This window comes from Oncorhynchus keta, chromosome 4 (assembly GCF_023373465.1).
Source record: "Oncorhynchus keta strain PuntledgeMale-10-30-2019 chromosome 4, Oket_V2, whole genome shotgun sequence".
In the NCBI taxonomy this organism is placed as follows: Eukaryota; Metazoa; Chordata; class Actinopteri; order Salmoniformes; family Salmonidae; genus Oncorhynchus; species Oncorhynchus keta.
The window spans coordinates 44152558-44169691 of NC_068424.1; the positions used below are offsets into that span (position 1 = coordinate 44152558).

A 17134-nucleotide genomic window follows, 5' to 3' on the forward strand; every position below is an offset into this window, starting at 1 on the left:
CCAACTGCAATTTTCCCAAGTCCCTCTTTGTGGCACCTCACGACTGAACGGTAGTCCGCAGTACGCTGCAACTTTTAAAAGGATGAACCACTGTATATGCGTTCTGAAAGTCTGTTCTCAATTTGTTTACTGTGAAATAGTATTGTATCTGGTCAAGTGCAATTTTTGCCAGAAGTTTACTTAGGGTTGGTAACTGATAGGTAAGGGGGGTTAATGCTAGGACATTGATCACGAGATTGAGTTCATTGTCTCTTAGCCTCTTACTAATAGCATAGCAGTTATCTTGGACACATGTACAGTAACTTATAGTGTTCCGAGTGGTGATGCAAGGCTTGCTACCTTGGCTAGACTATCGAATACGCTTATGGGCATAGCATTCACATGATAATGGAGAGACTGAATATTATATTATGGTCGTATTACTGCTACACTAATTTCGGTCATCCTCAATCGGAGTGTATTATCACACCTTTATGGCAACAGCTGACCAGTGGAAACTCATAATGGACTAAAGGCAACATTCTGCTAGTTACCACTCATCCACACTCCTATAAAAACATAGTAGAGCAAGCAATTGCATTGTGGATTGTTGTTGCTCTGCCTTTACCCTTGTCGATGGAGTTAATATAGATTACTTGTCGGGGGGGGGGGTAGATTTGTTTTTGGCTCCTTATTGTCCTCTTTTATTCGTCATAGTCAGCTGTGGTAAACACTCCTGCTTGTGCTTTGATCAGGTAAATGGGTCTTTGGCAATGGCCTATGCAAAGTAAGCACTGTTCCACGGAAGCCAGGAAGTCATTTGATTTTCCCTTGTATGCATATTTCATGAACACAGAGCAGATTATGAGATGGCCATGTAACTTTAAGTCAGCCCTATTGTAAGTTGTTTTACACTTGCTTGCTTTGCTTATACAGTTCATGAAGTTACGCTTATTCAAGCAGAAGGCTTTTTTGTGAGGTGCTATACATAAGTGCCTCATACCTAATTCAACGCCTAATGAAAGTCCTTTTCATCAGGAGCGGAGGGCCTTAATGCAGCCGAGTAAATGGATTTTAGATCAGCATAGTCCTTCTGTAGCTGCAGCTAACAACTTTGCACACTGTTTTATCAGTGAATCACTACTGCATTGCCCAGAGACATTATGCTATCCAAAATGTAGATTGCAACTACAGTACATAGCTGAACAAAGGATGCAGTTATGCAACCAGAGTATTGGTATTATTACAATCACAGAGCGAGACACATGCCTAACAAGCAGATACAGTATGCGATATGACAATTTTTCACATCTGCTCGTGCAGACACAAGCTATGGCTGGATGGTGGATGAAAGAGTAGCCATGCGGTATCTCTTAAGATGCTGTGTGCACCCTGGTCTTGGCTTCCCTATTCCCCGGGTCCCTGTGCTGTTTCCTGCCAGTGCTCAGCCCACAGACCATTACCGGCCTCTCTGTCTGTGTGGCGGGGCACTCTCCCTGAGACCAGGTGCCAGTCAAGATGGATGTTCTTGTTGGGCCAGGCTCCCATGTGACCGATGCGTCCAGAGCCAGTCTGTGTGCTCCAGTCCCGCAGGGCATGCCACGGAGTAAAGCACCGCTCCGAGCCGCTCCACACTACCGCTGCTGCTGCTGCCGCAGAGGACCAGTGATACAGGCAGCACACTACAGCACGGCCAGTCTGCTCAGAGTCAAACTGGAATACTAAAACCATTGTTCCCATGTTCCTCTGTTAATCCTTTCCTGATTTTTGGTGATAATATATTAAGGTAATTCAAATATGGTCTGCCACGTCTGTTTGACTTATCAAACAAGCTCAATAGCTCCTCAAATATGGTTTCAGAATGATTGGAGACAAGAAGCACAGCCTCTAGTATTGACAGATACATCTGTCAATTTACTGAAACCTCTGTTGCAAAGCATCATTTCATGGGATTACCGAAGGTAGCTCAGTCTTCTCCACTTTTGATTGTGATTTAATCTTCCTTTGTCTCAGCACATTTGCGAATGTACAGCGTATGTGGAGCGTTACGGCTGCTGCCCTCTGGCCTCCCTTATGACTCCCATTCCTGTGGACTTGTCCTATGTAGACTTTTTACACTCCACCATGTCTTTCGCTGTCTGTGTGACTGAGCCGTGGCCAGGTTCTGATGTACGCTAGTGAGGTAGGTCACCTTGCTGTTACTGTAGGTCAACCTTGCTGTTGTATAGGATTACACAGATTGCTACTAGAAAGAGCCAAGGCACTTGACACATCAAGGCAGATAAATAAAACGGCCCTGCTCTCTCTGAACCCAACACTGGGTTCCTTTTATGAACCTGGGTCTCTGTGGCAACATCGCCCGGTCCCTGACTCTGGAGGCTGCTGGGCTGTATGGAGGAGGAAGTGAATCTTTTATTGATGCTGAACGACAGCCTGAGATACAGCTGCAGCCTTATCTGATAGCTGACAAAACCTTTCAGCCATCCATGCTCTCTGCTCCACAAAAGCCTGATGACGCAAGGTTTCCAGCTGAGAGAGTAGAAAAGTTATCTGATCCTAACTGCACCGTATGCAAGTCTCCCAGTCACTCAGATCCCATCGGAAATTAAGAGTCTCTTTTTCCCCCTATATAGTGCGTAAGCTCCTCTGTCTGCAAAAGCCACAACTTCTCCATACTCTATAATTACATTTACTGTTGGCTGAAGAGATTGTGCTACTGTGCTTCCATCACATTTGGATGTTATCAGGTAAAACCCTGTTTTCTATAAACCAATGCTTACCTCGTATTGCAACACCGTTTCACCAAGCAGATGGTAATGAATGTTACCCACGTTGACAGTTAGCTAGAACACACTGTGGTCACGGCTAGTAGGCAGTATGTGTATCCTGTTTCCAGGTGGATTTCATTGTGACTGGGCTGTGTACAGTGGGTCCTGTCCAGCCATAGGGCTGCAATGTGGAGCTAATCTCCCCTGAAGGCTGACTGGGCTGGTTGCTCTCTGTCAGAGCCACAGCAACAGCACAGCCTCACAGAGGGACCCAGGCAGCCATGTCTGCAGGCTGCAGCGCTCGGCGCGGACAGAGACACGGCCAGGCCCGAGATGTCAGCTGTGAGGTTTGGGGAGAACGCCACAGAGGTCTGATGCTGATGAGGAGTTGGAACCAGTCCATCTGTTCCCACTCAGAGCTGCCCTCTGAGACTCCTCTCCTCTCCTCCTCTCACCCCCTTTGACTTCCCTTCTCAGGACGGGCCTCTCAAACATCTCTCTCTCTCGCTTGCCTTCTGGTCCCTTCTCTCTCTTTCCCTCTTCCTTCTTTCCCCATTTGTCAAGTCTTTCCTCCTACGGTCCATCTTTATCCGCCTTCCTCTTTGTCTCCTTCTCTTATTGCTCTCCGTACTCTTCTCGTTCTTTCTCTTTCCCCTCTTCACCCCCTCTCTCTTTTTCCCTCCCTCCCTCCCTCTCTTCATCCTTCTCTCTTTCTCTATGCCCCATGCTCCCCCATCACCACAGTGGGTGTCATCAGTATGACATGTGCTGTCCTCCTGGTATAAACAGTGCTCCCTAACAGCCGAAAGCCGTCAGCCCTGCACATCCCAAACACCTTTGGTAATTGCCACAGTGCAATGGCAGTCAATGCGTTGCAACTCACTTTTTGCTGTAATGCTATGCTGTATATTACTACCCACCATATTCATTTACCAACACAGGCTTTTTTGTGGTTATTGAGCTATGAGTGAAAAAGAAAGAGAGCAGCACACTCTGGCATCTCAGATGCAATATACCGAGCTATGCAATCATTCCTCCATAACAGACTTGTTGTTCGAATTAGAGAGAACACATGCAATTAAATAGATCTACTGTGTTTGAAATAACAACGTCAAAGTGAGAGCTGTGGCTGGGTTTCTTAAAGGCCTCTGAGTGATCCAGAGAGGGAACAGAACAGGAGAGTTATTTGTTTTGATCAGTGTAAACTGGAGAACATCCGCAGGGAGATTTGGTAATTAGGCCAGCTCGTTTCCTCATTAACTTGTAAAGGAACGGAAACAGGTGCCGATACTCACATTATGGTTCACCACTAAATAGATACATAATACTACGGTACATAGCTGGGAGAAATGAACAATGTAAATACAACCGTTGGTGAGAGAGGCAGAGAGGCTAGAGTCCAGTCTTAAATTCCTACAGGCATTCGATCAGAAAGGTACAGTACATTGAAGCATATTTATGAATTAAAACTCATTCTCAGTCGTTAAATAATGAGCATAATTCAACTTCGTATGATCTGTTTCTCCCTGTGGTCTATGGAATGATCGAACGTGGTTGATTGTGATCTGTGATCTGTGATCTGTGGTTGATGTAAATAAAGCCACAAGCTACACTTCTTGGGGCGTCAAACCTTTTTCTCAGACAGGTGGTCAAGGTTAGCTGGTTAATAATGATAAAACGCGTCAGAAGTTTTTCTGCAGGACATGTTGGTTGGAGTTGTGACTGTGTCTGTGGGGCAATGTTAAATTGTCCTTGAATTATGAGGGCTGGCCACATATGAAAGGGATCTTTCGGAGTGTCTCTGGCACCGGTGCCAGCTCCGGCTCCAACAGAAAATCAAATGTCTCATGAGAAGCGGCAAGCTAATGAGGACATTGAAGCATGGCACCATGGAACCACACATACAGCACGTGACAGTAGCAGCCAAAACAAATTCTCAGAGTACCAGGCTATATTCTGCTCAGAAATTCAACATATCCTCATGCTGTTGCTTTACATCAATGCTAGTTTCACTTCATCTCAGGTCACTTGTTAGCTGAATATGTATTATTTTCACATTTCTATCAATTTTGGTGTATGTGTTATTGGTGTCCATAACAATATCAATATCATCAATAAGCCCTTGAATGATTTTTATAATTGAATAATGACTCAAATTAAGGTAATGCAATTGGATTTTCCAAGGTAGACTATATTTAAATGATTTTATTGGGGTTTTAATGCTCACCATTTCAGAGTGATGAACTAATGTTATGAGATCAACGATACAGTAGACAGAAACTCCTTGATATTTCATACCCTTTAATAAAGTTATGAATCATTTGGATCTATTACCTGGCTGGCCTGGCATTGAGCAGGTAGTGTGTTGTGAGGTGGGTCAGCGAGAGAATGCTGCAGCCCAGACAAGCAGCAGGTAGCAAGGTGACACGACTAGCTGTGCTTCTGCTGCCAACTTGTGATATTATTGCTCTGTGCCTCCCTACTTCTTGGACAACACCCGCTTTAAAAGTATGGCATTGACAAACACACACACACACACACACGCACCTGGATTTAGATGAAGTTTAGAGTGTGACTAATTCTGTGCACTTGGAAGACCTTGATGTGTACGACGTAGATTAAAAGGCTGGTCGGATGACTAGCTTGAATGTTCTTGCTAAATTCCCAGTAAACATATTTGATGTCAGGTGGCCTTCGCTCGATAATCGTTGGCCTCTCTTCACTCTGTTCAGGATCTAAGACTTTTATTTTAAGTTCTCAAAGTGTTTAAAGAATGTATTGTATTAATATACTACGGTACATCATTCCAGTGATTAACATAAACCAGCTTTATGGAGACCTTGAATCTTTCTAAAAAGAAAAACAGGATTATGTCATTATTCCATCGTTATTAGACAGCAGAATTATGTCTGTGAGTGAGCGGTTTCACCAGGGAACCAGTTAATGCTCTTCATAAATAGACAGATGGTACAGTATTGTCTGTATGTTGGCACATTGTATGTTATCCTAATTACTGTAGAAGGTATAAATAAGTAAGCCTCGTCCGAGCCAGAATGTCCCATCGGGCAGAAGCCTTTCCCTCTGTTTCTGGACTGTGATGCAACTTGATGTAGTTGATGGTATAACTTTTGGATGTTAGCCATGTAAAGTGTAAAGGTTATGTCAGCCTTGGTGAGGATGGGGGAGGGACGTGATGAGGGAATCAACATTAATCCCTTGTTATCGTTCAAATGGTTAGTATATTGACATAGTGTCAGGGGGATTTTAGATAGATTAAGATGTGCACGTAGGCATAATGTATGCTATCGATTCTGGGAGGGGTTTTTGCTAGTGTTAAGCATTTTCAAAGTGAGGTTAGTTATAGAGTTCACTTTAGGTTCCACTGTTTATGTTACAGTAGAGAGAGTAGGAGGGGGGAAATAAATTCTGCTGTTTCAATAATTGTACAGTAGCCATACATCCTGATTTAGTTTCCCAGTCAATTCTAAGAGAGAGACCAAATCCCCCATCAACTGAGTTGTAAATTAAAGGTCTTTCAACTTAAACAGGTAGTGTAAATGCCATTGCCATCTGCCCAGCTGAGCTGAATGACTGTATGGGTGATAGTGGGGGAAATATGGAAGTCCTCACTGAGCTCCTATCCTTGGGTCTCCAACCTCACTGCTACAGTAGGGCTCCCTCAGTTAGACTTGATTGGCTGTCAGAGAAAAATGTCACTCTAACAGTGATGCACGGCGAGGAGAGGAAACGTCAGTAACCAAGGAGGAAATGGCAGGCTGTCCAACAGCAATATGACAATGTGGTTTGAACTAGTTCATTAAGCAGCCCAGTGTATTCGGAACTCTCTCTTTCTCTTTGGCTCCGGTCTCTGTGGGGGCCCTGTCAGTGGACAGGTGCAGGGCCACTTCTCTTTATTAATGACAAGCAAAGTAAAGCAACCTGCACAAGGAGCTATGCTGGCTGCCAGCCAGCCATACGCACTGGGGCCGGAAACGGAGGAGGATGGGGAGAGGGAGGAGGGTGGAGGGTATACAGCGGAATGCAGCCACGCACCTTAGAACTGACAAATGCCCGGGCTACTCCACCACACTCCAGCGCCACTGTGACAAATGGGGTTTGAACACACAAAACACAGGAGGGATTGAGTTCCTCAGAGGACAATGGTTTTAGAAAGGCAATGTCTGATGAAGTTTGTGGATTGAGGTGACTGAGCTCGTAAAAGCCAGGGCTCCCTGTTCATGAACATAACAATCCCTTTCCTTTTCCACCGGTTGTTTTATTGTCCCAGGCGAGAGGGATTAGTACATTCAGAGGCCTCGCCGTTGATCAAAGTAAGTACAATAATACAGTAAGAATGTACACATGGCCTCAAATAAACTCTGTAACCCCTGTATTTAAGCCATTTAACAGAAATACATTTTATTCTGAAGAAGAAAAAAAAACATGATGATGATAATCATAACTCTATCAAGGAATCTTAATGAAGACATCTATCTTAAGGCATCTGCATGTCGACATTTCGGTAGCGTAATAACAATGGACTATATTATGTAGGCTTACTGTGTTATTATCGTTATTACACATCCCGCTATCTGAGTGCAGAGCAGAATGACACTAAGGACATGAGCTGGAGTTAGATGTCTTTATGCCTTTGTCTGTGTGGTTCCTCTTAGAACAGGCATGCCCAGCAGAATGAAAAACAGCATGTTGGGTGAAATACAATGCAAATCTATTTCTGTCAACAGAAATCAACTCCAGGCAATTACTGTCTATAGTGTGCATTTTATTATTACAGCATTTGTTAATTAAGCAGTCTTAAGCTGCCAGTTATAGAGACATTCATCAGTTGTCTTGCAGGGTGATTTAAATATCTTGTTCTCGTCCTCCCTAGCTTTCTCTACCCTCGCTTTGTCTTTGCTGACTCTGGAACAGTTATGTATTGATGCTCTGGTAATGGACTGCAGGATTCACTCAAATAACCAAGACAAACAGGGGAAGGAAATGTTTGGTTTCCCCTCCATCCTTGTTTTATTTCCAGCCATTATTCCCTGATTATTGATGTAAATGAACAGGGTAATTGTTTCCGACCAAAACTGAAATGAAACTCATTCTTTCTCATTACGGACCTCTTCAGAAGATGTCGCTTTTTTTCCCCCCTCTCTGCGACATGATTGCCTTTCTATTTCAGTATCATTATCGTCTGATTGTGTTATTTTGACCTGATTTCTGTTCTACACCTCTTATAGCAAGCTCAAATGAAAAGGCATTTGAGCAGGTAGAACGAGGGTTGGTTATCTCCATAGAAATCACAATTGGAAGGGCTTTTGATTTTCCTATCGACCGTGACATAGCGAATCATTAAAAATAATAGCTTAGAGTGGAACACTCCTCAAGTGTGAAATGTTTTTATATGTTTTAGTTTCACATATTCAACAGCATTCTCTCATGTTGGCTAATTATATTCAGTCAGACAAACAAAGCTCACACACATGCACGCCTGATTGGCAGACATTGAAAGAGCAACAAAGCTCAACAAGCCACTCCGTCCCAGCGGATGTAGCAGGGCGTGATTATCATGTTGGGTTGAGTACACAGCGATTTGACGTGTCTTTGACGTCCACTGTTTGTCTCCCTCGACATCCTGCTGTCTCCCCGGGGCTCCCCGTCTCTCCTTTATGCCTCCTGCACCGCTAGCTCCTTGATCGAGACATGTTGGCTGTGTCCTGCTTTCTTCACATACTAAGTCATGGTTTGACAAAGTTGCAGGTTAATCATTTTATGGACTACAACACTAATTTTACATTTACAAGGATCAAAGGGCCCTTAAATAGTATGCGTCTTTTTTTTTGAGAAATAGATATATCCTACATGCATTATATCGCTGTCGAATTTTATGCAATTCACGAGTCATACAACTAATAACATTTTCAAATTTAGGCTGTTACTTCAATGTGCTGGAGATCAGTAATTTAATGAAGAGATTATATAACTGTGGACAACAAGTCTTTTCCCTCTGTACGGTAGTATCCTAGACACAATACGCTGTGGCATTATTTAACTCACTAGTCCCTCTGCATTACTGAGTAATGTGCTGTATAATAATCTGCCTTCGCCATATTAAAATGAGAGAGACTGGGAAAACAAAACAGTGTAATACCCTATCAAATATCCCTACAGAGTGTTTAGGTGTTTGACATGGCAAATAAATTCAAATCCGTTTTGTGGTCTCGACGGTCCTCTGTGGTCAAGTCGATTTATTTAAAATGTCCTAAGTTGTGGGTTGATAAACTGCCTTTCCAGCTCAATAACAGAGAGTGGGCCATAACCCTCCCTACATCTCCATATTTATTTCCCTCTGATAAGATTGGTTTTGTCTGCGCCGGAGTGTAACTCATTTCTGGATTCATATTGAAATGGCTGCTACCCCTGGTCCCCATTTTATACCTGTGTAAAGATACATGTCCACTGAAAGCTAGTCATTCACATTTTTCAAGAAAATAATAAACAAGCTATCAAATGCAAGTCGGGGACTGAAATTGCACATCAGCACAAAGTATTTGGTGGGCTATAGCTCTGACATTGACTTTTTTCCTCCTCTCAGCTGTCATGGCTGGAATTGCTATACTGCTTCATGATAGACTTGGCCAGTGTGCAGCAGCCAGGTCAAGCTATTATTATTGCAGCAGGTGCTGAGATCTACACGGGATTTTACAATGCGTTTTGGTTCTGTGTTGGGCTTAGTAACTGTGAGGGCTGACGACCAGCAACTTAACACCTCATGTGCTGGATGACCAGCCTCTTTATTTCATTATTTCATTTCGTCCACTGCCTTTGTTCACTTTTTTTTAGCAGGGATATATTTCAGTTTTTCAGTTGCTTCACTTGAAAAGGGGAGAAAGTCTCAGGACATTGGGTTATTATATAACATAAGTCCACTCGGTCCACACCAGTGGGCTGCTAAGGTTTTGCAGCTATCTTTATGATACTGCCCTTTCCATACTTCTTCACTCATACTTTAATTCTAAGTTATTTTCGGACTCAAATTTGGGCCACATCCATATGCAAATATTAAAGGTGGCACTGTGCAAAAAGGGATCCGGTGCAGCAGCTGACTGGAATGATATATCTGGCCGTGTTAGGCCTTGTCGTCGCAATTAATAGCTCCCCTCCTAAACCCTGCCACAGTGGCAAACACAAGAAGGCAACAATGATTGAATCATCCAGAAAAGTGCATTGCGGCTATGACCCCGGGCAACATATGGCTGCTTCTCCGGCGCATGTTTACGTAATCTGTAACCTGTGCACTCAGCGATGGTTCGCTGTGCCTTTTTGTCTGAAAGACAACACATTAACCTAGCAGACCCGAACTAATGTGTGCTGCTTCTGCTTTTCTTGCATCTCATCCTCCACACGCCGGAGCTCTCACGAATAAACCCCGGGAAGATCACCTCCCATCGTAACCCCTCCCCTCGGCTCCAGCCTGCCGTTTGGAGCCATCACCCCATCCTCACTTGATTGATGCCACTTCCCCACATCAATTTTTATTTCCTGGCTATGTCTGTAATTAATTTCCAACCTGGCGTGAGAAAAATGATCAGAGTAAAATGTAAATAACCAAATCTATATGGTAAATCGGCATTGGTGGTAGGAGACCTCAACGCAAATGACAGTGGACAGATTTTGAATGTATAACATTTTTATGGGACACAGAGAGCGTGGAGATGTATTGCCTGAAGTCTGTATGAACATACTTCTGTACTGCATTGATTAGCAACTACATTTCCGTGTCGATTGGGGCTGCCAGCATAAAATGAGGGATACCTTACTTTTTTTTCTCTTCTAGTTTACCTCCTTATTTTTGTTCCTCTGAGTCAATGGCCATTATGACCGATGACAAAAGGACTGACTTCATGTCTTCAATGTGTTGTCCAGCCATGTCACTGGCTGACCTGGCATTTGGGGTTTGGAACGTGAAAGCACATACTGCACAGTAGTCACGCAATGGGGAGAGTAGCATTCTGTTTTAGGCAATTCACTAGTGATTTTTGTCCATAGATATACAGTACAGTTAAACATTTTTACAGTAGAGTTAAACATTATTTGAAAATGAACTGTGTTTTCAAGTACATTGCCTTCTTTGCCTTGCCTCGGGACCTTATTTGCCTTTCTACAACAGCAGTTCCTTTGCTGCTAACTGGTGTATCCTAAATAACCCTGCATTAGTGTGACAGTGGCTACGACCTTCCCTGCCTCTCCTTGTCATATGCTATTGTTTCACCATGTGTCACGGGTTCAAAAGCTCACCTCCATTAAAGGCAATCTTGATTGACTTGTCATTACAGGTTCCTGTTGTTACTTTTTTTCCTATTTCTTTTACCACTCCTCACCTATGGATGACAATGGAGAGAGGCGAGAGAGCCTGCAAATTACAGAGTAGAACATGAAATGCCTTTGAAGTCTAGCTAGAGAGCTGCCATTTGTGGATGCAAATGAAAATCCAAATGGAGGAGATTTAACGTGTGATAAGATGACAATCATCCAAATGCATGGAACTAGTGTGAATTATTTAGGCTTCATTTGAATTTGACCCCGACAGTATAGTAGCTTCCATTGTCTATAGATCCATTATATTGCTGGGTTTGCATTGCTCCAATATGTAGGATAAGGCTTAGGCTCTTAGTTCCGTGTTTTAGTGTGCGTACCACAGCATACTCCACAAACCATCAGTTCCTAACCATGTACAACTTCCTCCCTCCATAGTGGATGGCTGCATTGATTGGTCGGTGGACCTGAAGAGGTACCGGGTCCTAGCAGGGGAACCAGTGAGGGTGAAGTGCGCCCTGTTCTACAGCTACATCAGGACCAACTACTCCATGGCCCAGAGCGCCAAGCTCCGGCTCATCTGGTACAAAAACAAAGGGGACTCGGAGGAGCCTATCATCTTCTCGGGCCATCGGCTCAGCAAGGAGGATGACTCCATCTGGTTCCGCTCAGCCGAGCTGGAGGACAACGGCTTCTACACCTGTGTCCTGAGGTGGGTTTATTTAGTCACTCCGCTTTTCTTAACCCTCAACCAAACAAACACCATTTCCCCCCCAATCATTCACAGTCCATTGGCAGCCTAACTTTTTCAGGAATGGAATTCATTGGGTAACAGATTATGACGGATCCTGGCCCCGGTGGTCCCACCCACAAACAGTACAGTAGTTTGAGAGGCCCTAATTGACCTATTTACCTACTTTACATCTACTTTCCAAGGCTACTGTAGTGTGTCAGTGTGTCAGTGTGTCTATTGTAATGCTAAACAGCCCCCTCTTGGCACACACACCGCGACAACAGCCAAGCAAGCCCTGAGATGGCACACAGCATAAGGAGGCGGAAGGGATCCTCATCCTCATCGCATGCCATGTTCAGTTTCCTGGTGGAGGAATGCATGACTGGCCTTGTGAGGTTGGTTCACCCCGGCAAGGCTCGACAGGAACACTGAACTGTGGTTGACTTGTGTTGTGGAACACGTAACCGTCGTTCCACAAAAGAATAGGCTCTGCCACAATAATTAACATCAAATCAATCATTTTCGTGTAGGTCCCATGCGAGGAGTTGTGTTGTTGGAATTCCCTCCTGGGATTATGACATCAAACAACATGCGAATCATAAATCGAAGGTCTTTTTCTAACATCTAGGGAAAAAATATTTTCATGCTTCTTAGCTACTAGAAGATAGGTACCTCGTCGAGGAATAAGAAATGAGGATATCTTACTCAATTATCTTACAGAGGCTTCAGCAATAAAAATCCTCTTTCCACAGATGATAATCCAGCTCCTCTCTGACAAAGCTGATGCTTCTTCCTGGCCAATAATAAGGTTTTTTTTCCTCTGGAAAGGAGTGCAGCTCTTTATTCCCCTCACGCTATGCTGACAGTCTAATTAGGAGCAGGATCCTGTCACTTTCACTGGGCCTCTTATTATACTTACTTTCCCACCCAGTTGGACATAGCTGCCACAGCTCAGACAGCCAAGCGCAATGCATTCCAATGTGTTAGCTAGCTAGAGAGTCATCAAGCTGAACTTTCTTTTTTGCCTTGGGAACGACAGATTTGGAAGGAGAAGAAGAAGAAAAAAACACTTGAAATTGAAATAGCCTGCCCCTGTGCTATGTCTTGTTGAATGTAATCTATACTGTATCTCTATGAAGTCATCTCAATATCCTCCGAATTGAATTAACTGTCTGTGAAAGACGTTCAAGGTGAAAAGAGAAGACGAGTCTCTTTGCATGTTTTTATTTCCATCAATGGTGATTGATCCCTGGAGCCAAAGAAGCAGGAATCCAAATAAGTGGTGTTTTGGCCTTTGGATGATTCCCATGCTGCTTTTTTGAATAATATCCAAGAATACAATTGGAGCTCCTTATAATAATAATAATAATAAATGTTTAAAAATATATGATCAGCATACAGAGAAGCAGGTAGGTAGGTACTCTCTGTGAAATAGGGGAGCTGTGCAGGAGCTGTGACACGCTTCTGAGAGAATTGTTGTAAAATAACATTCGCAGAGGCTGCTATGCCTGAAATGACAGGATTGCTCTGGAATGGAGGAATCAATTTTCTACTGAGGGTCCAGTGACCCGCAGGAGGGATAATACTGAGGATAATGCCCAGGCCACCTACAAAGACCACTTGGAATAAAACACATATGCACACCTACTGTACACACACACACACACACACACACACACACACACACACACACACACACACACACACACACACACACACACACACACACACACACACACACACACACACACACACACACACACACACACACACACACACACACACACACACACACACACTCACACACACACACAAAGACACACATACTGTATATACACACACACACACACACACATACATATACACATTAACTACACAAACACACACACATACATATACACATTAACTACACAAACACACACACATACACACACACACACACATACGTATACACATAAACTCCACAAACACACACACACACATACACATACACATACACATACATACATACATATACACATACATACATACATACATACATACATACATACATACATACATACATACATACATACATACATACATACATACATACATACATACATACATACATACATACATGCAAACAAACAAACAAACACACACACACTTGTACACGTACACACACACTAGCCCTGCCATGAAAGCCTTGATGGCAGTTATATAGAGTTCCAGCAATGCCCTCTGTTTTATTAGAACATGAACAATGACTAATCATGCCTGCATGCCAGTGAAACACACAGCACCAACATGGCATGTTAAGCTGTAGTGAACGAGTCGATGCAATCTGCCCGGCTAATGCGCCGCAAGAGACAGATTCACCACCCCTTTATTTCTCATTCTCTCCAGCGAGGCTAGTCTGAGCAGCACTGATGGAGGTAGAAGCATTTCACACCTTCCCCCTAACAATGGATACGCATTTATCTTTGTTCAATAACTTTATGGCGAGGAAAAATACAACACGTTGCCACTGTCTGAGTGATGCCTCTTGAAAGACTCCCGAGCACTTTTATATTCATTATCTTCCACTGTGTACGGCCAGGCTGGCTGCCTCATGTTTTTTTTTCTGTGTTCTCACTAAACTGTGGCCAAGCCTGAGCTAGGCTATTCCCCCAGAGGTCTGAAGAGTAATCTGTGCCACCTGTCTTTTTCTCCCCTCATAAGATAATTCTCCTCTCTACAATCGCCCGGGTGTCACAGACCTCTTCTTACAAAGCGGTCCAGGTTTTTAACCTTTCTATTAATCTGGCCATCTTGGACCCCGTTAGAAAGAGAGCCAGAGAGAAAGGCGCTTAGGTGCTTGGCACAGTCTGAATCCACGCTACCACGCCTGCCAGTTCTTTTTCAAATATTAAACACACAGGCTTTAGCTTTGACATGAATCAACTTTTAAGCTCTCTCAAAACCTAATGTATATTTGTTGTGGGCTGAGACTATTTTTCTAAATGTCTACAAAGAGGGAATGGAGAGTGATCGGTTTGGCTTTCATGGAATCACATCTAAGCAAATCTTACTTAAGATGTCTTTGTTTTATCTATGTGTGTCTTACTAAACTTATAACAATGGTTGAGCAGAAGGTTTTCAGTAAATACATTACTACTGGTCGAGACTTTAACAGTCACTGTTAAAATACTGTGTTCCAACATACTAGTCGAGGAGTAATCGTTTTGAAATGTGAAGCTTCACAATATGATACTGCACTTATGGTAGATTTTTTTTTCAATCCAAACATAAGAAAATCATTATTTTTCAATTGTGAATGAATGTTAGACTCCAGAAAAATACCTTCTGAGACAGTATTATTGAGAACTAAAACCATTTAGTTATTTTCTCAGACAGATTGCAAAAAAAAAACGATTGTTCTTTTTTTGTTCAGTCTGGGTCAGACAGACAGAGATTCTCACAGAGAGGCAGCTAGGCAGGGTGGCTGAGATGTTCATTTGTAAGCCCCTGACATGCAGAACATCATATATGACTCACTGCCTCGATTCAGTCTTATGTAACAACATTTTAAATGTTTTTTTTTTACATTAGATAAGTTGGATAAGTAGAGACTCAGAGCTAGAAAATGGTACATGATTTACGAATGAATCTACGAATGAACCTCTACAGCTCAGCTGTTCAGGGCAGCCGTGATGTTGAGAACAGTCCAACGTTATATCTTTCAAAAATCTGCAGTAGCCAGAATTATCTTCATATACTGAGCAACTCACGTTATCTGATCTCATCTCTTGGCATGTCCAGCCCATCCAATCAGGGCTAGTGGGAAGGTTCCTGGCTTTTTCCGTGACTAAACTAACTAGGCTCATCATTTAACAATTTGATTTGTATTTACAGATTTATTTCACCTTTATTTAACCAGGTAGGCTAGTTGAGAACAAGTTCTCATTTGCAACTGCGACCTGACCAAGATAAAGCATAGCAGTGTGAACAGACAACACAGAGTTACCCATGGAGTAAACAATTAGCAAGTCAACAACACAGTAGAAAAAAAAAATGGGCAGTCTATATACAATGTGTGCAAAAGGCATGAGGAGGTAGGCGAATAATACAATTTTGCAGATTAACACTGGAGTGATAAATGATCAGATGGTCATGTACAGGTAGAGATATTGGTGTGCAAAAGAGCAGAAAAGTAAATAAATAAAAACAGTATAAAAACAGTATGGGAATGAGGTAGGTGAAAATGGGTGGGCTATTTACCTATAGACTATGTACAGCTGCAGCGATCGGTTAGCTGCTCGGATAGCTGATGTTTGAAGTTGGTGAGGGAGATAAAGGTCTCCAACTTCAGCGATTTTTGCAATTCGTTCCAGTCACAGGCAGCAGAGTACTGGAACGAAAGGCGGCCAAATGAGGTGTTGGCTTTAGGGATGATCAGTGAGATACACCTGCTGGAGCGCGTGCTACGGATGGGTGTTGCCATCGTGACCAGTGAACTGAGATAAGGCGGAGCTTTACCTAGCATGGACTTGTAGATGACCTGGAGCCAGTGGGTCTGGCGACGAATATGTAGTGAGGGCCAGCCGACTAGAGCATACAAGTCGCAGTGGTGGGTGGTATAAGGTGCTTTAGTGACAAAACGGATGGCACTGTGATAGACTGCATCCAGTTTGCTGAGTAGAGTGTTGGAAGCCATTTTGTAGATGACATCGCCGAAGTCGAGGATCGGTAGGATAGTCAGTTTTACTAGGGTAAGCTTGGCAGCGTGAGTGAAGGAGGCTTTGTTGCGGAATAGAAAGCCGACTCTTGATTTGATTTTCGATTGGAGCTGTTTGATGTGAGTCTGGAAGGAGAGTTTGCAGTCTAGCCAGACACCTAGGTACTTATAGATGTCCACATATTCAAGGTCGGAACCATCCAGGGTGGTGATGCTAGTCGGGCATGCGGGTGCAGGCAGCGATCGGTTGAAAAGCATGCATTTGGTTTTACTCGCGTTTAAGAGCAGTTGGAGGCCACGGAAGGAGTGCTGTATGGCATTGAAGCTCGCATGGCATACATGTTTGTTATTAAGGCATAAGAAAGTTCACACGTTCCAGAAGGCATTTTTGCAACAACAACAAAACGCATTTTGATACAAATATTTTAAAAGGCTTTCAAATGCCTCTCCTGTGAAGTAGTGACGTGCAACATATGCCTAGTTTCTTGAAACGGGTCACATATAGCATGTTATCTCCCCAGCAGAGGAGTCACCTTGACTCTGGCTGCGGGTAGATAGATAGCTAGCAAGAACGACCACCCGCTTGTCATGGTGCACAGCATCTTTACTACATGGTGTGAAGCCTTGTGTTCT

General features: G+C 43.3%; 1 protein-coding gene across 1 annotated transcript in view; it reads left to right on the top strand.

Annotated features, from left to right (window-relative positions):
- Positions 1–17134, top strand: part of LOC118375180 (X-linked interleukin-1 receptor accessory protein-like 2) — a 310436-nt gene that overhangs the window by 180651 nt on the left and 112651 nt on the right. The window contains exon 3 of the mRNA XM_052507131.1: positions 11508–11781. Coding sequence (XP_052363091.1) covers positions 11508–11781 — 274 coding nt within the window. The remainder of the gene's footprint in view (positions 1–11507; positions 11782–17134) is intronic.